The sequence below is a fragment of the Rhea americana genome, unplaced genomic scaffold (genome assembly GCF_003343005.1).
Source record: "Rhea americana isolate MKP2758 unplaced genomic scaffold, rheAme1 scaffold_37, whole genome shotgun sequence".
Taxonomy (NCBI): domain Eukaryota; kingdom Metazoa; phylum Chordata; class Aves; order Rheiformes; family Rheidae; genus Rhea; species Rhea americana.
In genome coordinates this window covers 2,885,844-2,910,878 of record NW_028186501.1, presented here as the reverse complement: position 1 = coordinate 2,910,878, position 25,035 = coordinate 2,885,844, and the positions used below count along the sequence as shown (strand labels likewise).

General features: G+C 47.6%; 1 protein-coding gene across 2 annotated transcripts in view; it reads left to right on the top strand.

Moving 5' to 3' along the window:
- The window catches only part of FSTL4 (follistatin like 4), a 211,894-nt gene that overhangs the window by 65,908 nt on the left and 120,951 nt on the right, over positions 1 to 25,035 (top strand). For both annotated transcript variants that reach the window (XM_085312779.1, XM_085312777.1), the window contains exon 3: positions 535 to 783. In XM_085312779.1, coding sequence (XP_085168905.1) covers positions 535 to 783 — 249 coding nt within the window. The remainder of the gene's footprint in view (positions 1 to 534; positions 784 to 25,035) is intronic.

Below are 25,035 nucleotides of genomic sequence, written 5' to 3'. Positions count from 1 at the left end.
TGCTGCTCGTCTTGGGGGTTATATTGTTTTTCCAAAGCTCTTCTCAGTCGTCTTCGTTAACCTGCAGTGAAATCCGTGCGACTTTTAGCCGAGGGGATGTTCTGCTGCTGGTGAGGGAGCACAGGTACGCAGGGAGGRTCACAGTCTGCAGTGAAGCTCCTGGGGGCTGCAGGAGCGCAGGATTTCTGAGCTGCTTTTTTTGAACACGTCCAAACTTAGGACACTGAAATACTCTTTCCACGTTGTATTCTGGGGTCCAGTTTTGCAAAGGACTAGAAGAGCATCAGTCCCATGCCCGTTGCTTTCCAGCTGAACCCTTGAAGCTCCGTGCTCCAGTAGTTTGAGTCACAGCTGGAGCCTGTGAGCCCAGATGTGAAGGTCCTCTCCAGCCTGCCCTGTCCCGCTCTTCAACAGGGTGTGCTTTTAGTCTCCAAATCCTGTTACCTCGGAGCTTGKGGTCGTCGCTGTGCTCCGACAAGCGCGTGAGCTGCGTTAGGCAGAGGCGCGAACGCTGACGTTCTCTGTCCTTTGCAGTGCTTTACGGGCAGGACGGCCTGCACGCGTCGTGCGAGAAGAGGTACTGCGGCCGGGGGAGCAGGTGCGTGGTCAACAAGGAGACCGGCCAGCCGGAGTGCAGGTGTGTAGAAGACTGCAAGGCCAGCTACATGCCAGTGTGTGGATCTGATGGCAAATTTTATGAAAATCACTGTCAGCTGCATCGAGCCTCCTGTCTGCAGAGGAAGAAGATCTACATTATCCACAGCAAGGACTGTTTCTTCAAAGGTAGGGTGTCATTAAAAATAAATACTTTTACGGAACTTCCGTTGTTCATCTTTCCTTAACCCTGATAAATGGCTGAATGGTATGCTTTATTTCTAAGAGATAAATTTTTTAAGGATGATTTATTCTAGGACTCCATAGAACATAACACAATGCTTTATGTAGCTATTAAAAATTTGAGTACAATCACCCAAACTGTAATCAAATTGAGTACTGGTAAATAATTAACATCATTGCACGCATTGCACRAGCTCTGGTTGTGTTATTCGGTACTTAAAATTTCTAGTGTAATAACGTTTTATGATCTTATTTGTTTGGTAAGGCTTCAAACAAGACCAAGATGTTAAAGAAAAAGTACATGGTATTGCAAAAAGTTTATTGTGCAAATGAGAAACAAAATCATAATTCTCTCCTGAAACTGAATGTGGAAGCTGAGCGTGTATCAGCTGAGCAATACGTTTYGCTGAGCACCCTAGGCTGTAGGAAGGGGGGTTGCGATGGGTGTGATGTGGGACGTGCTGCGAATGTTCGGGGAACCGTCAGCTCCATGGCATCAGCGTTTTTCAGAGAGCACCACGCTTAAGAACTGTATTTCAGCCCTCTTAGGCAAAGRACGCGGCGAATGGAGAAGAACTGTTGAGACAAAGTAAGTGGGGTGGAGGTGCACCGAGGGAACGTAAGGACGATGACAGGCAAATGATGAGGGCGTTGAAGATGTATTTCTTTACCAAMTAACTAACAAATCAGTTCATTGCATCAATGTCTGTGCGAAAGTGGAACGCATGAACCAGGGTTTTTGGAAGTTCAGTGCTCCTGCAGAAGGAGCAGTGCTCTGAACTAGAGCTTACATGCTGCTGTTTCAGCATGTTTGTTCTTCCACGAAAAAYGGTGCAAGATAATCTCTGGATCACGTTCATAGCTAAATAAAGTGTATACGCAATGTGCGCAAGAAAGCCTCCAGGTATTCCTTGGCTAGGCTGAGTTCCTCGGCGTAGTGCTGACAGTTAGCCCAGAGCCCTACAGGCTCCTCTGGCCATCCAAGACCAGTCTGGTGTTTGTCTGATGCGTGAAACCTCGCTGCGTGYTTGGCTCTGCTGTGCCCTTCCAGGACGCGGTAAGACCGATTGCGGGGAGGCGACTATGGACGTGAGCTCCGTGGAGCTGCGGTAGTTTCTTAGTCCGTTATCGCGGCGCTCCTTGCACGACGAGCCTGACTCTAGTAGGCATTTAGGCGTGCGGTGATTCAGTCGTGAGAATTTAAAAGACGACTCTGGTTACCAGTGGGTTGGTGCGTACGTGTTTAGCTGCTTTAGCAGCACGGTAGCAGATTTGGTTATTGACATTGATCTGCGTGACCAGAGGGATGGAGTCCTGTGTCTTTTCCATTAACGCTTTTAATGGCGTGTACCATCCCCTCGCAAGTCACTTGAGGCTGCGGTAGCAGAAGCTGCGTGGTATGATGCCAGAGAGTGGGAGAAGTCCCAAACTATTTTAGCTCTAGTAAGAGGTCTTATAAAGGCCTCACTGGAGTATATCTTAAAAACTCATTGCTATATATGACTCCTTATACCTGCAGAAAGATTTGAGTGGGTTGCAAACGTCTCCAGTGACATTTACGTGATCAAATATGAAAATAATCCCATTATCTTCAGCTCAGTGGGCACTTGAGCCCCGAAGGAGTTTGACTGTACACAGAGCTATCCATCACATGCTCTCATTTACTAACAGATGCAAGTACGCGATGTCAGAAGAGCCTATCTAAGAAATAGGGGCCTCTCTGAAGAGATACGCCAGTGTCTAGTAAGATAGAGAAGGAGATAGGAGAACGTTGTGGTGCTTGTCCTGCCGGTGAGGCCCTGCGACGCAGGTAGACTAGCCAAAAATTTGCAGAGCTATTTAGACACAGCTGTACTCAGCATTGCAAAGTCTAATAGGATGGGGGGAAGGGGTCTGGCTTTTGATGGGACAGAGGAATCAGTCTTAGGATTGACTTGGTGAACATCAGCTGAGCTGCCATAGCTCGTCACATGCGCTTGTGTAGGTCATTGCTTCATGAGACAAGGTTTTCCGCAGCAATGCTGGGAGAGCCCTCGTTATTTTTGGCACCTGCTTCAGTGCCTGGAGATGCCACTGTCAATATGTGTGTGGCCCCACTCTGAAATGGGTGGATGGCTGGTCTGCTCAGAGGTCCCACCCCTGCATCACACCTTGACCACACGAATGGCTTGTTCCTGCCCTGTGCACGTACGTAGCAGAGCACCATTAAAGCGGTGTTGCTGCAGAGCACCACGTTCTCGGTGGCGACACTTGTGAGCGATCTTGCATTGGYGTAGGTTGTACCTAAGTCCACTCTGGTTACTTAGTCTCCAAAAGCCCAGCTACTGCCCTTTTTACAGGAGAGAAATGGCTGCTGTTTGTACCTCAGCTAATCCATTGCAATTAGGAGGTAATTAGCTCTGGGATCAATAAACCTTGTAAGAAGTTAGAAAAAAGAACAGTAGCCTTGAAAAAAGGGTCACCTGAAGGTATTTTTGCAGGAACAGGTCATGGTGTGAAGAGTTTATTTTGCTTGTCACTCAAAAAAAAAAAAAAAAAGGAGTATCTTTGGAAAGATCTTATTGTCCCAGAGATGCATCTTTTACAATGCCAACCATGTGGATAGCTCATTTTACCATTAGAAGAGTAATTACACTTTCCCACTAATGAAGCTGTTGTTTACCCTTATTCAATTAAACGCCCTCTGTGAGTRCATTGGGTCGTGACTTGCTCCCTCGATAGCATGTTTGCGGGGACCCCAACTGCTTCACAAATGGTGATGCCAGCCTTGAGCTGGGCAGCGCCACTGCCCTCGCCTCCTGCACCGCCGCTTCTCCTCCTTGCAAGGCCTGCAGGTAAGGCTTGGCCATCAGTTTAAGCCGTGCCGGGTTGCTGCTGCATCCTACGCACCGGCTCCCCCCGCCAAGCGCTGGCATCAACATTGCTGCATCTTGGTGTGAAGCCAGATCAGGGCACGGATCTGGCTGAAAACAGGCTTCAGCCCTGCATARCTGCACGTGGAGCTGGAGCCTCCGGAGAAGCAGCCCAGGAGGCCAAATACTGGTCTTCATTCACCCCTACAGACCCTACCGGGACTCAGTCGCTAGGTGCTGTCGGTCTTCCCTGACTCCCCAAACGGCTCTTTGGCCGTTTCTTTCCTCCTTGTGTAYGTAGCCTACCTTTCTACAACGATGTTTCTGGCCCAGCTTTTTATTCGTTCCTTATCACGTATACTGTTAAAGAAAATGAGTTCTCATYGCGGTAATCAGTGCCTCTGCGATGGCTGTATTATACCTAATGATACAATGTCACGCCTGAATACTTCCCTGAACATACCGTGAAATGATGTCAGAAAGTAGTGCTTTTGTGTCCCGCTTTGGAGTAACCCTTAAATTCTTGTGATGGAGCCCGGCTTAAAGCTGCTTCTCAGCTGAATGAGAGCTTTATGGAAGGGAGGAAAGAAACAGACTCTCTTCTCTTCCTGCACGAGTAAATAAAAAAGTGCTTTTCTAGCTCTCTGCAGAGATAAAATGTAAAAAAAAAAACGAGTTTAACCTTAAGGGGGAATCGTCTCACTGATTGAGCAGGACTCCCTAGCAATATTTGGCTCCAGCCCTTGTTTCTGCCTTGCAGTTCATGAGTAACCTTGKTTGCATCCTTTCATTTCCTTTTACCTCAGTCTCTTATTTGTAAATCAAGAATGATAATGTTTTCTTTTTAATAGAAAGTAATGCTAACCTATTAAGCTACAGATTTATGTTGACATTATAAAATATAACCTTATAAGATGTAAGGTGTTTCTGACTGGAGAAAAACCTTGAAGGTGCCGAGTGCTCCGTTCCAGCTGGATAGAAGGTTTCTATCAGTCGGTAGGCATAACCTCACATTAGTTTTCTATCAAGTAGGTGGTTTAATTATTTGAGTACAATTAGGCTGATGAGTGGGCTGCTTCAARGGTTTTTGTCCCAGCTGACTTCTTCGATTAAGGTCGCTGCGTGGAAGTACCTGAACGATGCTGCRGACGGCATCTGTACGGTCTGCCCGTTTAGCCAGTTGGCCTTGCGCTGGATGACCTTGGAGTACAGATAGATGAAATGTAGATGTAGAATATAGATCAAATATTCCGATTCCATTTTGGGGCCGGAGCTGGGTCTCTCTGTAGGAAATTGATAATGCTAGCAGCCAGGATCTGTGATCTTTGGTATTTTGGGAGTAGGAAAGGATTGTTTAGAGTTTTTTTTTTCTTTTTTTTAAGATATCATCTGTGAAGCACTTTGCAAATATTGATGTATAGCAAATGCTCATGTGTCACTACAAGCACTGTTTGATTTTTTTTTTCTGCCTCACTGCCATTTTATTCTGTTCCAGCATTAATATGAGGAGGAGTCTGAAGACAGTCTGGCTCTGGGCAAATGACTCCTCCTTCRCAGAGCCTAAAACAAAGCAGCATCCTGAAACCCGCAAAATCCAGCGTGTGAAAACCCGTGTGTGCTGTCTCGCAAGGGTGCAGCAGCAGTGCCCTGCTGCTGCGGGGTCGGAGCTGGAACTTGGCTTCTGCATCACTGCAGCTTACGTTTTGCCCATTGCATCTCTTATTTTCCCCAGACGTTCTCTCCTGATACTGCTTTGCTGATGTGAACACAGTAGAAGACGTTCCAGTTCCTCTGTTTGAGATTTCTGGATGTCTTTCTAGGGGAAATCTGGAAGGTCAGCGCTCGGAGCGTGCCGTGCGTGGACATCTGTTCCCAGTGTYGGTATAAGCTGGGCACCAAGCGGGAGCGTGGTGGCATCCCACTGGCCCCAAGGTTTCCAGGAGCCTCGTCCACCTCTCCCGCTGCCGCCAGCAGAGGACAAACATTGTCCCCTTTGCTCTGCTGACAAAGCAGCTGATAAGTAGCTGGAAAACTTTCCTCAAATGTTCGGAGTCTGAAGGGAAATATTAGAAAGCAGAYGTCCTTGATGGAGCCGTCTCTGGAGGGACGTTTCTCTTGTTGGCCGCTGTCCCGTACTCCGAGCTGAGGAAGCTCTTTTGATCTGTATGCCTTCGTCAGAAGGAAACGGACTCCGTGGTTTCCCCCGAGGAAGTGGTTCTGTTCAGGACTCTCTCTGCTCTGTGGGTGTTTGGGGTTTGGCTGGCTGGTTTCTGCGTGTGCCTCTGTTTGCGTTTCCGTAGTTATTTTATTTCTGTGTTTGACCTTTTTGACTGGGTAACAAAATATATAAGGATGAAATTCTTTTGCCGTGTGCCAAAAGAGGAGGAGAAAGAATTTGCTCTTTCCCCAAAATTTCCGATAACGGTGAAGGTCTGGCAGGTGCCTGTGCTCAGGGTGGCAGTTGTTCAGATGTCGAAAAGGAGCAGTTGGCCTGGGTACGTTTCTGAGCGAATGCAGGGGCTTTAGCACAGGGGTTTGCACGGCGCTTTGCTTTGCTTTCCCATAGCAGYGGCTCCTTTCTTTCCGCTTCTATTCGCTTTTCTTTCCTTTTGACTTTTTATACCCGCTCCGTCTCTTCACTCGCTTTTCTGTCTCTCTGCCAGCAAAACAACTGCTCACGCCGCTCACTGCCGCGTTGCCCCGCTTCTCCCTGTGCCTTTTCCCTTTCGCCGGAGGCATGGGAGCACTTTCCTTCTCCTGCAATGTGCATACATTAGAGAAATCTTTTTCTCTTTGAGCTAGGCTTTGCCCTCTTCAGGATTTAGGAGTAAAATCTTTTTTAAATTTTTCTCTCTATTCTTCTGCTCACTGCTTTTCTGCGGGATCAGCAGTCCTGAAGCGTTCCTGTGTCAGCCCAGCCCGGTCCTCCGGCACCTGCATCGCTTTCCCGCGCTCATTCTTTACTTCTCAGCTTCTGACATACCCTCTTTATCTAGGTGTATTGTGATTCTTTTGGGTTTTTTTCTTTTAAAAAGCTTTTCTTGCTAGGATATCTAGTGTGCTGCAGCTGGTCAGATTTAGTTTGTGTTCTGGCATGGGTTTAATGCAACTAAGTTGACCAAATTATTGAACTTCCGTTATGTAAATGTACTGTACCCATACTGATTACCTTATTCATTTCTTTYGATTCTATCCAAGCTGTACTAGATATCTGATTTTATTTGATCTGGCAGAATACTCTGTGGGAAAATGGGGCATTCTAAAAGCGTGTTCATGCTCTGGTATTCCAGTCCCATTCTCTCTCTYCTTCCAGTCTCTCCTAAAACGTCAGTAATTTTTTCAATAATGTGGTTCGTTACTTGAAGATATATGTTTTTTTGCCTTTTTTATTCACAAGAAGTAATTTTCTTCCTCACAAGGTCAGTTTTTGCCCATAATAATCCTATTTTTAAATTTAGGATGGAGTTTGGAAGGGAATYGGTGTGACCTCCCTGCCTCTGCACACTTTTCTGGGCTCAGCTCCAAGCTTGGTGGCTCTGAGCCTCTCTCGTTTGGTGCTGCTTACCTACATCCAGGCTTTCAAAGTCTGCATGCCCACCTGTAGATGTGTGTGCATATATCCACTGTCATGAGAAATGGGTCTCATGACATTGGTGCGTGGATGTTAGAGAGGATGGAGCCATGCTCTGCATGGTGGCACCGGGTGGGGGAATGAGAAACGAGAGGAAGGGTGGGTAGGTGTTTAAGGCCAGCTGGAAACAGCCCTGAGCAGCCTGCTCACCTAATGGCAGGCTGGACCGAATGACCTCCAGAACCCCCTTCCCACCTGATTTACACTCTGATCTTAGGGTTTCATGGCCTAAAATGGTATCTATCATTTTCAGCCGCTGAAGTGTCTCTCCTTCAATCCTCAAAAGCTTTCTTTCTAATTATGGCAAATGGTAATCTGCATGTTGACAGCAAATTTTCAATGCTTGAGTGTAAATGAATTACAGACTTTGGGGGGAAAAAAAATAACCCTTGMGAAGTAGCATTGCCCTGCTCTCGAGTAGATGGGAGCTCAGCCGTGGGTGACGGTGCTCTGCTTCCTCTGCACCTTTTTTGTGGTCTGGGCGTTAGTCCGTGCGTTGGTGCTTCCMGAGGCAATTTGTTGTAGGGAACAGCATTTCAAAACACCCTGACATGTTGAATGTTTTGCTCATTTGGTGGCTGCAAAATGGGCAAACCAGCTCTGTTGGCTAGTTTGCAGACTGCAAAGAAATCTGCTCCGTTTAACACTTTGAATCTTTCCAGCTGGAAAAATCTGAGTGTGGACTAATGGCAGATTTCCCATCTGGCAATTAATATTTTCAGATTTAAATTTGCAGTGCTGCTGACAGTGCTTCRACAGCAGTAAGATGGATTTAGAGCTGTTGGTAGCCATGTGATTAATTCCACTTGGGAAGAATCTAGGATCTTCAAAGAGTAGGACTGGCTTATAATGATCTTTTTAATGTCCAATGTAAATATATTAGGAGTTTCAAATGTTATGTATGTCATACTTTTATGTGTAATAGAAATATGTGTTTGCTCTTAATACAGCTAATATAGTTCTTAATATACTGAATACTGAGTGTATTCTCAATATACTTGGTGTTCTGCATACCAAAAAAGCTTCCTCGCTATTCCCATGCTATGTTTTCAGCTGGAAATCCCTGTTCATTGACTCCTTTGAGGAGTGATCAATTCTACCTGGCTTTCAGGTAGAATCCTCTTAAATGTGGTTGACAGCTTAATTCCAAATGAATAGACAACATCCACCTTTGGGGTAAATTATGGAAGTTCAATTGATGTATATAAGGATGCAGAAATGGGACAGTCTGCTCCTAGGTTTGATTATAGGAATGAGTAGGTACAAAGGTTTTAATAATGTTTTCTGTTCATTTTTCCTTTTAAAAGACTTTTCCTCACGTTGCTGAAATTCATGGGAGTGAAGTTATGGCTCTGTAASAGTAATTTCTGAAATGCTCCCTGATACAGTTGGGTTTTCTTTGGAAGTTAAAAGCATGTAACAGAATAACAAATTTGAGCCTACGGAAGAAAATCAAGACAGCCACAAAAAGTTCCCAGAGAAGAAATGCAGATGAGAATGAAAAAGTCAGTCCTAAATAGGAGCCTTTATGAGACCTACTGCGTATTACTAATAAGAAACTTTTGCTGGGGATGTCATACCCTTAAGGATATGACTTCATGAGRAGTTCTAGGGTATCCTACCAGGAACTTCTACTAAGCAAATATTTGGTATATTCTCTAGACCAATATAGTATCTGTTTTGCTGGTGAAGAGTGATGTCTGTACCGTCTTGTGAGGTGTGAACTAGTCAGTGAAAAGGAGAGTTGTGTCCGCAAGAAGTACTTCTAGCATCCCCAAGACGTGTCTTGTACATGGTGGCAGATCTCAGATGTGGTCAGTAAAGCTGAAGAAGGTGGAGGGGGCAAATGCATCATGGACGAACTAGCAAAGAAAGCAGTGTTGTCTGCAGTCATTCAAGRAACCATCTGCATCTGAAAATTAAGTGTTCACCGTAAGATCTTATGAGAATGTGGTAGGAGACTGGCAATGTGAGACCATCGGTTGAAAGACTCTGGAGTTGCAGCTTGGTTGTTGTTAAGGACAGAGAGAGGAAATGAAACTGTGCTTTAGAGTAACACGTGCTCCTCCTGCTCAAAGACTAGCACCGGAAAACCATAACTGCAGTCATTTCACTGGAGTGGCGAGGTGCTACTGAAGCTGCATTTGGGGCACAGCATTAGCAGTAGCGGTGGGGAATGAGAGCAGAGGACGAGGCTGGAGGAAGATGGACGAATCCAAGTCAAGGATGTGCTGAAAGGCGCAAGGATGTGGCTGGCGWTTAGCAGCTGGCGTTGACGTGGCTGGCGTTTAGCAGCTGGCGTTCCCATCAAGCCTTGGGTACTGCTGCCTGTGACACTCACTGTGTGACTCAGGACCAGGGTGAAGCACCGTGGGTACAGCCGAGCGCTGAGCGAACGCTGGTCCTCCTGGCTGGGGCCATTCCCATGTGCTCACGCTGATGGTGAAGTTCATCTTCTTGACCTTCCTTAGCACTGGGAAGGATCAAGGCTAGTTCTGAATACTCTGGGGGCATGCTCAATTTTCCATAGAGAATCAAATCAAACTCTCTTCTGGAGGAGAGATATTTAGATTAAAGTTGGATTCAGTTGAATTTCTAATGCTAAACAGATTGCTGGGATTTCTTACTGTACTAGCTGTTATTTTGCAAACACTAATTTTCAAGCAAAACAGTTGCAGGTGATCTTTAAATTACTCCTATTACTGAAGCAAGTAAAGCAGTTAATGATACTGAACCTATCATGTAGAAATTATTGCTGGCGACACAGGCGCAGTGGGCAGCCGAACAGGCTTTCCAAACCAGCTGAGTGGTTGTCTTTGCTCATTTGAAGAGGTATAGGAGAACTGTTGGCTTCTGTGTTGAGGTGCTCTTCCTAAGATACAGTCTGAAGTAAACACTTGTGCTGATTGTGCGTGAAGCTGATGTTAGTGTTGATGTACAGCGGTAGCCCTAAGCAGCAGTTGCTGACAAGGGTTGCTGTTTGGGGGCACYGCTGTCCCTTGGAGCACAACTGGAGTGCATCATGGCTCCAAACATGTCCCAGCTGCCAGGTACCTCAGTGTCATCAGCGCTACGRCCTCGGGTTTGCATTCGTATTCGTTCTGTTACTCCCATGCAGGTGTTCACTYGGTCGTTTGGTGGCATGCAGGACCGTTGCAGGTGTGGTGATTTTATAGGTGTATGTACATCGTGGTACCCCCAGCGAGCTCCACCGGCCTGTGCCCCTTCCACTGATAGGCCCTATGTGACTTTAATCCTTCCTGTGAGAACTAAAATCTTCCCGACTGAGTTACTGTGCAGTGATCTCACAAATCCACGTAGCTGTTCGGATGAATATCCCTTCCTCTGCGTGTTCACGAGTGCGACAGTGTGATAATGTGTCTTTTCCATCGAAGAACAAGGAGTGTGGCTGGCCTGCACCTTTCTGCCTTTTACTTAATTYGAATCCCATTCTTAAAACATCTTGAACATAGACAACCTATTTTGTAAATATTTATCTCCTCTTTGAAGCATCTAACCCCAAATCCAATATATAATGAAGAWAAAACGTTGATGTTTCAACATATAAAGTTGAAGTAGTGCTACTATAGGTAGTAGAAGCTAGTCCTTCAGCAAGGGAAAGTATTATTTTGATATACCTTTAAAGAACAAAGCTGAAATGTGTGCAAATAGCAGGACGAAAGCTAGGTAGGAACGTGATAGTATCTTTTCCGTACGGAGGAGAGAAATTATTACATTAGAGAGCATTAATATTGATTTAATACTCCTCCATAACTAGCTGTAAAGCTCAATGGATACAGGCTAGGCTGTGGAATTTATTAAAGTGATCCTCTTTAAATGCTGGTTTCGTTTCATTTGCTGGTGGGCTGATAGCATCGAGCTACTAGGTACTTGCTGCCTTTCTGGAAGGCTGCTGATCTGTTGGTTGAAATTGTTAAGCTGCGTCTGTGGGTCTGACTCGTTTCTGCAGCGCGCTGGTCTCTGTGCGGTACGTAGAGCCCCTTCTCCTGCAGTTAACCTAGTGCACTTGCAAGTCAAATCTCGCGTTTGCAAAGTCCTGCGGCTTTGTCACCGGTGCGAGGAGCGTCGCGGCGGCTCGGGAGGGTTGGCGGTCCGGGCGGGCGGCGTGCACGGGCCGGGACGGTGCGCCTCGCCGCGGGTGGAGCGGGGCTCGCCTGTGGGCTCCCCTCGCTCGCTGGCATAGAGGAGGCTGAATAGTCAACACACGGGTGTTGGTCTACCACTGGATGGATTCAGGGAGCCACACAATTTTTGGTGAGGCCATGAAGAAGCTTAAAATTAGTTGAACTCATCCACGCTTTCAGGGCTTGTCTCAGAATAAGTGGGATCAAGCAAGCGGCTATATTCATCGTTTCCCTTTTGGAAGGGAAGGAGAGCACGTACTACTACGTGTGCTTTCCAAACAGTATGAAGCAAAGCACAACGCATACTCCATAAGCTGGGAAAACCTGATAATTTTTACATACTTTCTTCATTAGTGACCGTCAAGAATTCCAACTGCTATTTAATTCGTGTTTTCCGTGTTGGAAAAGCTTTGAATGGCAGTGCAGGTCTGCAGTGATGCAGCGCTGCTGGGATGCTTGTAGGGTGTTGGGCAGGAGCTCAGGGGCCATTTCTGGAGAGAGATCGGTTATTTACATGAGAAGCATCAAACTTGCAGAGTTCATCATTGAGCGCTGGTTGGCTGTGACTGCCAGGGGCACAGTAGTTCTCCACCTCAGCAGCTTTGGTGGCCCAGAGAGGAGGTGGGAGAGGCCTGGTGGTACCAAAGTGGAGAATGTAGCAGTACTTTAGAGCTGACTTGACCGGGGGCGAGTACCTGCGAGCTGGAGCTCCGTGTGCGAAGGTGGCACGTGGACATTGAGTCTCAGTCATTTCGTGTGTACAGTTGTTAATCCAGCTGTATGTGAAGACTGTTCTGTCTGTGGGATTTTTCCAAGATCTGTGTTTCTTCCTAGGGCAGGTTTCTTTTATTGACTATCATTGTTGTCAATAAGAAACCAGGTCCTGTTTGCCCAGAAATTACTCCTTCAAAAAAGGCCAAAAGATTTGAATGGATTAAAAAACCACCCAGCAAAAAAGCTGGGAATACTCCCCTAACACTTGTTCTTTTCAGGATTAGATATGTTGGCAAATGTACGACTGTAGGAGTCTGAGCTCTTCCAAACCCTCCACGCTAGCAAAGTTGCTGTCTTGCTCCAAAATTCCATAAATGCTGCTTGGGTAGAAGTGACTGATCTAGTCAAGAGGAGCCTCACCGATGAGCTTTTGAGTGCCAACCTGCAGTGCTGGGGCAGGCGACTTCCAGTAGGACATCTCTATCTCTGGGCCTGAAATGTGGGACCTTAAAGTACCCCGAGAGAGACCAAGAAATGACTTTAAAAAGAAAACTGAGATGGCTGCAAGACAGACAAGCATTAAAGATTCACGTGATTAGATCACGATGAAGAACACTGGGAACTGAACGAGGGAAAACGAATACAGACAATAAATTTTAGAACTAAGGGAGACTTGGGCGAGGAGATTTAGAAATGCTTTAAAGATAAAAGGACTGACGTTTGAGAATAGTTGATTAAAAGCTGTTCAGCACAAATGCTAATTTTTTCCTGGGTGCTCAGTATAAAAATCCATGGAGCAAATTGAAATTCTAAAAGCTGGGGAATACTAAAAGACTCGATGCTACAGATTCAATTAAGTGACTACGAGGGAAAAAACCTATGCAGCTTCCGTCAGAGTTCATTCCAGTTCCTGCCGCTCAACTGTATGATTTAGCACACACTTTTTGCTAATATGCTCGAGAGGAACGGTTCCTGTAGGAGGTGGCATGAAGGCAGAGGAGTGCTATTTAAAGTAAGCACTCAGCCTGAGCCTCGCAGCATGGGGTGCTGATAAAGCCCTTTGTAGCTCCTAGGTTGCTTTTTTGCATGTCGTATTGAAGCTGTGTTCGGGCAGGAGGTACGTTAAGTGCTCACCGTAAGGTTATCTGCCTTCGCTGCTCTTTGCGRAATGAAACCGTTCCCACGAACATTAAAACTTGTCGTCCCCAGCTAACGAGCGATCTGCAGATTTGGAGACTCTGCCCGCGATATCCACCCGCTCTTCTAGGAGGAACTTTTTTTTTTGTTGTTTCCTGAACAGCTGAGTCACTGGGAGGAATGTGATCCAGAAGTGCGGAGTTAGCTCAAAGCGTCGCTGTTACCCTGCTYGCGGGAGCGCGTTGTCACCGCGGTACGGGCGGCGCTCCGGGCCGTCCGGAGCCGGGATTCCCGCGGCCGGCCCGGCTCCCGGCGCTGGTTCCCGCGGTGGGTGTGCGCTTTGCTTCGGACCGTGGTCCGCGTAGCAGCGGGTCCTGGCTGGCTGGTGCTTCGTGAGCGGGTGCCGATGCTGCTCGCGGGGCCTCTTCTGCTGCTGACGTGTCAGCTCCGTCATCCAGTCACAAAGTGAAGAAAAAGGGGAAGRTTTCCAGGTACGATTTAAATAAGGGGCTTTTATTAATAAATATTTTGTTTTCCATCAAAATGTCCAAGGATGCTTTGAAAAGGTTAATGAATTTAGGCCTTGCAACGCTCCTGCGTGCTGGGAAAATGGTCATCTTCACCTTGTGGAAGGGAGGAGTTACAGCCCAGAGGAGACCTGGGGCTTCCCCAAGGTCCCAGGTGTGACTACGGGAGCACTCGCTGGACCATCCCGACCCCCCATCCCAGGCCCTATGGAATTCCCTGGCATGTTTTTTTTTTTTTTTTTTTTCCTCGATGTGTGTACCTGGAATCTGAACCACGGGGTTGGCTGGAAGGGGAGATGGGTGATGGGTTTGCACTCCGCGGTGGGTTTTGAATCCCATCCAAGCGCCCGACTTGCCGACAGAGTTAACCGGCCGGCCAGGGCTGCGGTGCCGCCCGGGACATGGGCTTCTGCAGTTCTGCAAACGCATCTGCAGCCTTTCTAAGTTCGTAATAATCCTGCTGAACGGAAAGCCCCATGGTAATGAAAGCATGAGATGGAGAAAAATAGGACTCATCCCTCTTTTGCTCTTTCAGTTAAAATTCAAAGGTGGAAATAACATCAGAGTGTGAAGTGACAAGCTTGCAAGCTTACAATTATATTTAAATGTAGCCTTCGTGGTGGAAAGCCTACGACAAGGCCAAAGAAAAGGAGGATGTTTGTTTTCCTTCTGCATGAGAGTTGTTTGCACTAAAAGCATCCCGATGGGCCACGCAAGGGTTCACCTGTGAAATGTAAAATGTGCAGTGTTTTATCTTTGCCACGATAACTGCAATCTCATTTCAGGATCGCTGTCAGCTTCTTGCTCTTCGCAGCTTGCTCGCTTTTCTTCTGCCACCCTAGCAATTTAGTGCGGGRGGCCTGAGCGACTGCAGCTGCTGTTCAGGAATAATGCAAGGAATTTCATTTTTAAAATGACTTCAGAGGAATAACAGGAGTGTTAGCGGGATTTTATTTATTTATCCAGCTCAGAGGATTAGGATCGAGCACAGCTCCAAGAGAAGAGCTTGAGCGCGTCCGGCGCGGACGGGGGGCTTTGACTTTGCTGTTAGAGCTCAGGCGAGAGCTTGGCTCCTCGCTGCCGCGGCGCAGCAGCCCTCCGGTGAGTTATACGTGCGTTTGGAGCAAGGCTCAGAGCAGCCGAGCCGCGCTCGCTTGCGCGTGGTTTGACGCCGCCGCCGTGCAGGGTGTCACTTCTTTGCGTTGCTTTTCCTCTCCGCGTACCTGGGGGGCCGTGGGGCGGTCACGGAGGGTTTCTGGCGGGGTCCGCGGTGCCCAGCACCAGCCGTGGTTGGGAAATGCTTGCAATAACCTAGAGCAAGCCGAACACTGCAAAAAGATTTCCAGTGAATATTTAATTTTATTTTCKTACGTAGGCACTTTGGCTGTATCCCTGGCCCTTTAGTTTGCTCATCATGAATATTTTAGCAAACTGGCTTGCTAACAGGAGTGTTGCCAGTAAGCAAATGTTCAAATATTTGTAGAAAACTGGTTTTGACTTTGTTGCTGCAATTCCTTGGTGCAGAAGCCACATCCTAGCGTTAGTGTGGGAAACCCAGCGGAGCTGGTTAAAGCAGGTCTCRCTTGGAAATGTGACTTCTAGAACCTGCCTGTGAGGAAACTGAATCGAAGCTTGGTCAGCAGAGGCAACTGTTCTGCACAGTGACCCATCGGCGTGGCATCCGGGCGCCTTTCCTGTGAACTGGTAGCAATAGCAAACACCTCTTGTGGGCTTTTAGGAATCCCTGATGTATATTTTATACATGTGTAATACATACATATATATATATATATATATATATATATATGGTTATAGATAAATGAGATCAGAACTGTGCTTGGGGTCTTCTGAGGGAAAGATTTAGACATAAAAAGATACTTCAGTGTGTTGCATGAGAAGATTATTAAAAGCTAGTTGGACTCTGGCTTCTTTTGCTCTTCTATGGCCTGAGCCCGCTGCTATGTTCTGTTTTTGTGTTACTTTATGCCTCGGCAAGCAGATTTCTTGAGKTGTATCAAGAGCATAATGTTGACACACAAGCCCATAAAGTCTTAATGGTTTTATCTCAGTTTTCAARAAGACCTGGGGCAATCTGTATGCTCGTGGGTTGGGGTGTTTTGGGCACAGCAGACGTGTGTTGRGTGTTGCAGCAAGGGTGTGGAGAGAGCTGCTGCACCGCGAGCATCACAGCCACCGTCATTTCGGTGCCTGCAGGAAAGTATTTTGATTTTTTGGAATCAGTTGGTGTTTGATCACTGCTATATTCTTAGTTATTTTGCTTAGGAATTAGAGGCTAAAGGAAAACCAATGGCTGGAAAGAGCTAAAGAGGTCTCATTTGGCTTCCTTTAGGACYGAGGAACTGAATTGTTCAAGGTGTTTGGAGCATCTCCCTTACAGGATATCTCCAGTGTTTTTGTTCCTCAGTCAGTTGCTCTTCAGCAGCTTTTACTAGATAGAGCAGCTCTGTTTCATACATACTGATTTGGATTTTTTTTTTTTTTTGAGTTCTGAAACTTTGGCAAGTCTGGTGGAGCCAAATTCACTTGGGTGAGACGAGGTGGGTACTGCTACACTGCTGGTAGTGCAGTTTTCTTTTGCCAATAGCTCCAACTGTGCAAGTACCTATTATTCAGGATTATTTGTGAGAACTTTTTAGCATCTTCAGCTTGAGCCAGTTGCAACTACTGAATTGCAGATATTTTTGCTTTTCAAATACTTCATTAGGGTAGCCTACTGGAAAAGTCATGACAAGCTGGGGGAGGAACCTAAGTGGGCAAGAGGAAGAAGATGCTCTGCTCCCCAGAGTAAGGTGAAGGCCCTCCAGTTCGTGCGAGAGGGCGGGGAGGGAGCTCAGCCTCCCCCGAGCTGCTCGGCCGTTGGAGGGTGGGTGGCCCCGGGGAGCAGAGCCAGCGCTCGCCCTCCGAGGACCGCGGCCTCCCGGGGCTGTGAAGCAGAGCCTGCTGGAAACCCTTAGTTCTCCCAGGCACACTTTGCTGTGTTTTAATGGCAAGATAACTCGTTAAATCCAATCCGGACTGGCAGAAGATCTCCCCAAAACTGTGTGGTGGTGATGGAGTAGAAGGGTATTTAGAGAAAAACCTCGGCCCCTCTGAACCGTGGAGGCTTCGGCTGCGGTTTTTCCGGAGTAGAGGAGGGTAATTGAAGGCGTTTTGTGGCCCCGCACCGGCTGTCAGCTAGATTTTATTTTATTCACTGAGTCGGTGAAAAGCAGAGCATGGGTACTTCGGGTCGCTTCTAAAAACGCCGGCAGGTTGCAGCGGGAGAGCTGGAAAGCTTCGTGCGAGCAGCGGCGCGGGGCTCCTGCCGGAAGCGAGCTTTGGCACGCTCCAAAATTCAGTGGCTTCCTAACAGGYAGAGGTTATTTGGAGGGCTGCTTTTTGCGTTTGCAGAAGACTGTTGAGTTTTTCCTTTTTGTTTTTTGGCTTTGTTGTTGTTTTGCTTTGCTCTGCGCTGGGCTGAGGTGCTGTTCCTCGTGGTGCACGTGCTTTTGGTTTCTCACTTCAGCCTTCTTGCAAAGCACATGCTCGGGAGTGATGGAGTCCATATCGAGCTGTTTAACACTTTGCACTCGTTTTTGAAGCCTTCAGAGAGAGTCARTAATTGGGGAAGGGTTTAAGAAATGCTTATTACCCTGTTTTACCTTGTGATGGTCACACAGGGGGATGTAGTTCGTAATGGAGACTAACCTGTACTGTCATCTTCACGCAGCTGGAAGTCTTTGGTAACCTGAGATCTGGGAACGTAGTAATAAAGCTTACTTATCTTGACTCCAACGTAGCTAAAAAACGCTCAAGGCTATCCCCAAAGAGCCTGTGCCGCGGTAGGAGCATCCCTCGGGACGGCACTGCTGCGCGCGCCCGGCTCCTGCCGCGCTGGAGGATTACCACCTCGTGCGTGGCTTTYGGCACTAGGTTGGCCGATCTTCCTGGGCTGCTGCGGCTTTTGTACTGGAGTTGAGCAGTGCTCCAAAAATTGTTCTTAAGGATGGTAAAAATTGCAGCTTAGTGCAGTGAAGAAAATACTTTAAGCTGTTGCAGAACTAATGCTCTAAGTTGCAGTCTGGGGCTGAATTAACTTTCGAGTGAGTAGATGAAGCTAAAGCCAAGCGAGTTTTAGCCCTTTGGAGACATTTGAAATAATGAGCAAGTAGGAAAGATTTTTCTGTGCAGGGGTTTTTACAGTAAGTTCTGCTTTTATTTATTACATAAAGTTATTATGTGTAGTCCAGTGTACRTGTTAGAGCCTGAATTAATCTTTGACGTTTAAAGCTTTTAAAAAACGCTTAGCGTTGACATAAATCTTCCGCCATGAAATCAGTGGTAAATAATGTAGAGTTAGGCAACTCCTGAGCACTTTGGAAAATTTTGTTCTTTTTTTTATTTGTTACATTTGGCTTGATATTTGTTACAGTTGGGGGGAAAGAAAACCCACTGAATGTTCCATAACAAACAGCACATACTAAACATAAAAAGCAAAATATTATCTAGCGTTTTATTGCTGTTATATTTCTGCTGGCAGTTTACATAGTTGTCTCTGATCAGGAAGGCACAAGCTCCATGATGAAAATTGTTTACTGTCGACAGAGGCCGTATATAGGAATTTAGCATCTGTAGCAGGCAGAGACTGTGAGGTTTTTTTCCTCTGTATTTCTCTGTGCCTTGGAACCATGAATTTTCCCTAAATTCAAATAGCGGTGATGAGTCATAAGAATGACGGATGACCCGAGCAGATTTTTGCCAACCCAGAGACACTCGTATTGTAGCTCTGCGCTCAAATTGACGTCAACAGTCTATAAAAACAGGCGCTTTGCCACAGTCCTTGCTTCGTGCTGCTGATCGATAAAACGAGAGGTGCAGATAATTGGAAAAAATAGATTCCGTTAGTGTAAAACGGTGAGGCAAAGTGACGTGCCTTTTGGGGGGATGATTTACGCTTTTGTGGATGCGGCTCCTGCGGTGGGGGTCCTGGCAGGGACCGCTGSGCGGGCCCTTCGCGCGCCCCTGGGAGCGCCGTGGTCGGCTCGCCGTGCGGACGCGGAGGGTCTGCCCGCGGCGGGGCCGGGCCGAGCGCGGAGACCGGCCGCAGCAGCTCTCCAGARAGTTCACGCGAAGGCTTAAAATAACGCGTTCCCTCTGGGGCTCGCTGCGGTTTGTGTCAGCTCCTGGATTTCGGACCTGAGCGAGGTCTGTCGTGCGCTCAGAACCCCAAACCTCGTTGATCTTCTCCAGCGTGCGGAGTGTTCCTCGTGGCGAAGCGTGTTCTCTTGCGAGCAGCTTAATTCTGCGGTGATGCTCGCGGGCGTCCGCCCGCCCGGGACCCTGCGCCGTGCTCCCCTTCGGAGCCRCGGGAACCCAACTACTTTCTGCTAAGATTCTCTTCCATTCTTGACTTCCTTTACTAACCCCAATTTAGTATTCTCAAATAGAAAAGTAATGCTTACCCTGTTAATTTATTTAAAACGCTTATTTCATTAGCGTAAGAAAGGCGTAGCAGTGAACCGGCGGTCCGGGTGCCCTGGCAGCAGGAACGAGAGATGCCGGAGGGAAGAGGTTGGGCTCCGGGGTGGCCGGAGCGCCACGAGCCCCGGCCTTGGCCTTGGGATGCTCCGTGGCCCCCCCGGCTGCAGCCGCGATCACGACATTGCCCAGAGACAGCAGGAAACTTCAAAATACTTCAAAATCTCTGAAAGCAAAACCAAGGCTGAGCCTTGTCGGAAGAAACAGTGAAGCGGTCCCTTCCGCCGGCGGGGGCCCGGCAGCTGTCGTGCCRCTTAGTCCGAGCCAGGTGAACTTTAACAAGGACCCCCGGGGCCACGGAAAACACACAAAATCAAATCGGCCCGAGGCAGAGGGACAGGCTCATTTTAAAAACAGAAACTTTGCCAAGCCGGGTGGAAATTCGCTTAAGCAAATCTTCCAGACACCCCGCGGTTCTTTGCAGCCAGCGGTGTGGTTTGCATAGGATTGATTAAGTATAGGATGAGGTTCAGGTCTGAATTTCCCCAGAGTCCAGAGCGTTTGGATATGGGGTTTCCATCTGGGATCGTGCCCACGTTGGTTTTACTGTAAACCTTGAAGAATGTGGTGATGTATTTTGGCACGGCTTTCAGCGAGGAAGGCGGTGGAGAAGCCTACTCTAGCAGTCAGCAAAGAGGTAGCTTAATGCCACTGCACTGGAATTTTGCAAATTATTCACTACATTCCTATTTGATCAGGATTTGAGCAGGAAGAGCTGAGTATATTTGCAATTTGAAGTGTTTTGCCAGCTATGCRTGTCAGAGCATAGGCACGTGAGGGACGTGGAGGGGTCTCCCAGAGAGAAGGCTGGAGGAAAGCCCGTGTTCGTTTTACCAGCTGGAAATGCAACACTGATATGGTAACCGTTAATTAGTTCAGCTCCAAGCTGCAGGTGACTTATCTCAACCTCAATTTGCGATCCTCCTGCAGCGTGCCCAGCGCGCGTGGTCGCTGTCCGTGGGGACGCTGGGCATCTCCGTGCTCAGCGAGCGGGAGGTCTATCAGGCAGGTGGCATTGGACCCGCTGGGAAATAAACAGTATCAGCCGGTTTTGTTTTTATTTTCTGTTTTCTGGCGCAGAGATACAGGCTTGTTCAAAGCGTGTGCGTTATTGTCCCGTTTTTAGCAGGCTGTTTGAAGAGGTTATGATTAATTGGGTATTTTAATTACCTGCTGAATAGTTTTCTCCTTGATTAATCTAATTACTTTTTCTTTATTTGTGCTTCCTCATCAAGGGGGACAGCATAGTGTCATGCTGATTGCAAGCCTCGGAAGTCTAGTTGTATCACTAAGAAAAAATCCTTGGGATCTTGTTCCCTTACTGAGCAGATGAGGAGCAGGTGCCCTCGCTTACAGGAGGAGCGAGCAAACATGGCAGAGCAGGGCTCGGCGACGAACACCCTGAGTGCGAGGGAGAGCAGTCGGMGAAGAGGAGATCTGTTAGAAGCGCGGGTTGTGCAAGTGTCTGCTGGGAATCGGCTGCCGCGAGGGGCCTGGGCGAAGGAGGTGGCCGACCCACAGGCTCGGGCTTTTCCTCCCCACGACCAGCGTCTGCTCTAGGTTGCCGTCTTGTCTGTTTTGAGGCATTGCGTGAAGGTAGGGGGTTTATTACTTTCAACTCTTCCCATGAGTTTATACTCTGATATTTTTCCCTCAGTAAATCTATATATTGCATGCATTGACTTAACCAAAAAAAAAAAAAAAAAGCTCTCCAGAGAGGATTGATGCAACCCTTTGGATATTGCCGTATTTCAGCCCACCAGCAAGCCAGAGAGGTCTGTCTTCTGTGCTAGTGCTTATCCTCCTTTCTCCAGCATGAAAGGACTGCTGCTGGAGAAGCACCGAGGACGCCCAGGGACTTCTGTGCGGCTGCTGRACTTCTCTGGGCCTGTCCGGGCTGAGGTGGTCAGTTGCTCAAAACCTGTAACCGGCAGCAGGAGACAGAGTAACAGATAATCCTTCTTCTGACACTGCCTGATGAAATCTTGTAGTTGTATTGGGTAAAAAAAAAAAAACAAAATGGGCTGTTTTCTCCCTATCTTTTTTCTCAAATGTTGATTGGAAGAAATGATCTGCAGAGCTGGTGTGGTACTTCATCACATCTGACAAAGTAAGCAAGCGCCTTGCTTCTGCTGCTGAGCGAAGATGACATCAGGAAAATAGAGTGCTTGGCTAGAAAACAAGTCGAGGGTTGATGCAAGAGAGCGGGCTTGAAGAGCAGTGAAGATCTGCTCCCTGCGCACCCTTCATGGAGAACAACTCGGTTATTCCCAATTTTAAAAAGCCCTCGAGAACCACCTGCGGGAGGTATGCGCATGGCTGATGTAGGAGAGACTAGTCTGCAGAAAATAGGGGTTGGTGAATCCCGCAKTTCTGGAGCTGGGATGAGGGACACTGCGGAGGTGACTGGTGAACCTGGTTAAGCTCTTCCGTTAATAAAGCCCAGTCGCGGGAGGTTGCTCTCAGCCTGCCCTTGCCGGCCCCCTTGCATCCCACAGCTTCCAGGGGCTGCGTAGAGCAGAAGGGCCTGATCCTGAGCAAGCTCAGACAGAAAGCGGCARAAAATAGCGTCCCTGGCTGGTCCTCTTTGGAGGAATTTTGGTTGCATCTGCAGACTCCCATGGAGTTCAAAGTATTTTAGTAACTGCTCGTCTCTAGTTGTTAATCTTACYGTGCAGGAAAAGCGTCTACTGAGAGCTCTCAAACAGGGAAGTCTGGGATTATAAAGCTTGTCTGGATATTTTCTGAGTATGAAAAATTAATTTTGGTATTTACAGTCCTTCAGCTGAACCCTATTCAACGAGTTTTATGGCTTCATATATTGCAGAGTTCAGCAACGTGCAATGAAATCTGCAATGATAACGGAAAAGCTTTCGCTCGCCTCTAAAAACCGCCTCCCCTGCGCCGTGTCCTGCGGCGTGTCGGGGGGGCAGGCGTCGGGCGGGGGCTTCGCGGGGCTCCCGCCGCCGTGCCCCGGGGCCCTCGGCCCTCCCCTCTCGCGCAGTGCATCCCCCCCGGGAGATGCGCTCGGATCATCTTGCTCAAAGTCAATAAATTTTAGAAGGAAGATGCCGATCGCCAGGAATTCTGTGCATGAGCGTGCAGGTTATTAGAGCAGCCCAGCCCGGGTCGATGCTGTCTGGCGCGAGGCTCCTCGCAGCAGCACCGCCGTTAGTTATTCCCGTAAGACGTGGGTTKTATCCGTGACTAAACGGGGAACGTTTAGGGGAATTTACTGCCGGGAGACTGGCTTCAGGTGAGGTACTGACACTCAGAATTTCAATAACGTATTAAATCTTTTTTTAAGCAATAATAAATAATAAAAAAAAAGGTCGGCTTATTTAAAGGAAGAGTCACTGATAACTTCTAAATTCCTTTCCTTGAAGTTACTACCCATTTAAAACGCCGTAGTAAATTAGGACTCCAGTCACCAAGTCCATGTTTTTTAAGGCAAAACAAAATTAAAAACTTCTTTAAAAGCATAAAATAAGATGGAAATTTTCTGGAAAATGCAGTTTAGGGAGAAAAAACACCATTTTTTCTTGGCTCAGAGGATTTGAATCCTGAGACAAGAAGAGATTCTCAGCATGAATAAACTGTAATAATTTTTAATCACTGTTAACACTTTGGGAGCCTACCTAAGCAGGGCCTGGCATATGGTATGACAGTGTGAAGCACTGATTTAGAGCTCGAGGTCGTATACTAGTTTTCAAGCTGCTTGTTAAAAAATAGAAAAAAATCACCAGACTACGTGCAATGCCACCTAGACAGGTGGCAAGGTTTCAGCAGCTTGGTAGGCAGGTGGGGGGCTGCGGCTCTTGCTCGCGATGCCCAAAACTTCATCCTCCACCTTCCGCCCGCTCCGCCGTCCTCCTCCACCTCTCTGGTGGCCGCATATCTGGGAAAATCTCATATTTCCTTTGTGGRCCAGGAAGGGGGAAGAGGAGGAACAAAAGGGTGGTTTCTTTTCTTTTTTTTCCCTAACAAAAACTTAGGCAAAAAGTGAAGCCTCCTGGTGAGCATTGCAAATTAACCCTTGAAATTTTGCTGCTCCAAGTGTCTCATTTATTGTTTTAAAAAGGTTTTCCTCTATCAATTAAAAAAAAAATCACATGCTTTAGTAACCACCTTTGCATACCCCTTGTGTGATTTCTTTATGTGACAGTTGSAAACAGAGATGCAAATAGCTATATGCTGAAGCCTCAGTAACCAGCTAGTGAAAAGAAAATACTGGCAGTTTCCCTGAATTTCTACCATCTGTTGGAGACGTCCTTAAATAGTATGGAGTTGTGGCTACTTTGGAGAGGGAAAAAAAAAATTGCAAGGTAGGAAGTTGCAGCAGCGTCGGGAACGCGTGCAAATTAGTGTACACCATGAAACGCGCCGTAGGCAGCCGCTTACCCGGAGGGGCCCAGACCCACGTGCAGCGCGGGCAGAACCCCCGTGCCGGGGTACAAGCGTCCCACCGCGTCTGACCGCGTGGGCGTTGCTTTTACATCCTGATGATTTTTAGAAGTAATACAGAGCGATGGCTTCGTCTGCCTGAAGAAGGGGGCTTCTCTGGCGCGGATCGTTCTGAGCAGCRTTACGGGGCTGCATCGCCGGCCCGGCCGGTTTAATCCACGGAGGGAGCTCGGTGGGCRAAATACGATCGTCACCCACGCTGTTGCAGGGAGCGGAGCAGGCCCTCGGCTCAACCGCGCTCCACCGGAAGCGTCAGAAAAASGGTTTGGGGGTATTTTGTTTTGCTTTGTTTTTTAACTGAAAATGTTACAGTCCTTTCTGAGGAAGCTTAGAAGCAGAACCGCGTTGCCTCTTGAGCAAAAGAAAATCCAGGCTGCGTTACGAGGCAGAGCTGCGGCTCGGCGGGCGCCCGCCGTCCCCCGGTAAACTGGGAAGCTGGAAGCTTGGTGATGGTTCGGATTTAGAATCGGGGGCATCAAAACGCAATGCAGACYGGCAGCACTGGACCAAGCTGGTTCCAGCTCGGGGTGTTGGTGCCTTTTATTAAATAGCATGTGGTATTTTAATCGTTTCTCAAGAAGAGTTGTTTTTCCTTGGCCTATCATCATCCATTGCACGCCAGAGCTGCCAGCATCAGGAGTTGCATCTCTAGCCCTTTGAGGATATCTCTAGCCCTTTGAGGAGTCTCAGGGCTGTTTGTAGTGTTCCATGCTCTAAACAGACCGCAGAGAAGCCGGGGAGTGTTGCAGTATGAATAAGTGCATTTTTATATACTGTAACGATGCAGATTTTTCATTGTGCGTGTGCTTTTGGGGCTTGATCCAAATCTTGTTGAAGTCGGGATTTAAGCTTTTGCTTTTTGCGGGGATGCTTTTGCATTTTATTGTAGCYGGATTAAGCTTAATCGTAGAGGCTTTCAACAATTGCATGGCAATAAATATATGAAGAAGTAGATGTAAACATGACTTAGGGGGAGAAATGCTCAGGTGTGCGTGTTTGTGTGAAACCCGGAGCCGAAGGCGGCGGGTGGCGAGGGAGATGCCTCCCAGCGCCCCGGGGCTGAAGAGAGGAACGGCCGAGGCCTCGGTTTTGCTCCAGAAATCAGCATAGTCCCAGGAGTTTGGACAGAGCAGTGATGGTTTTTAACATCTCTGAGCGCATCAGTGCAATTACCGAGCTTTACCAATTGA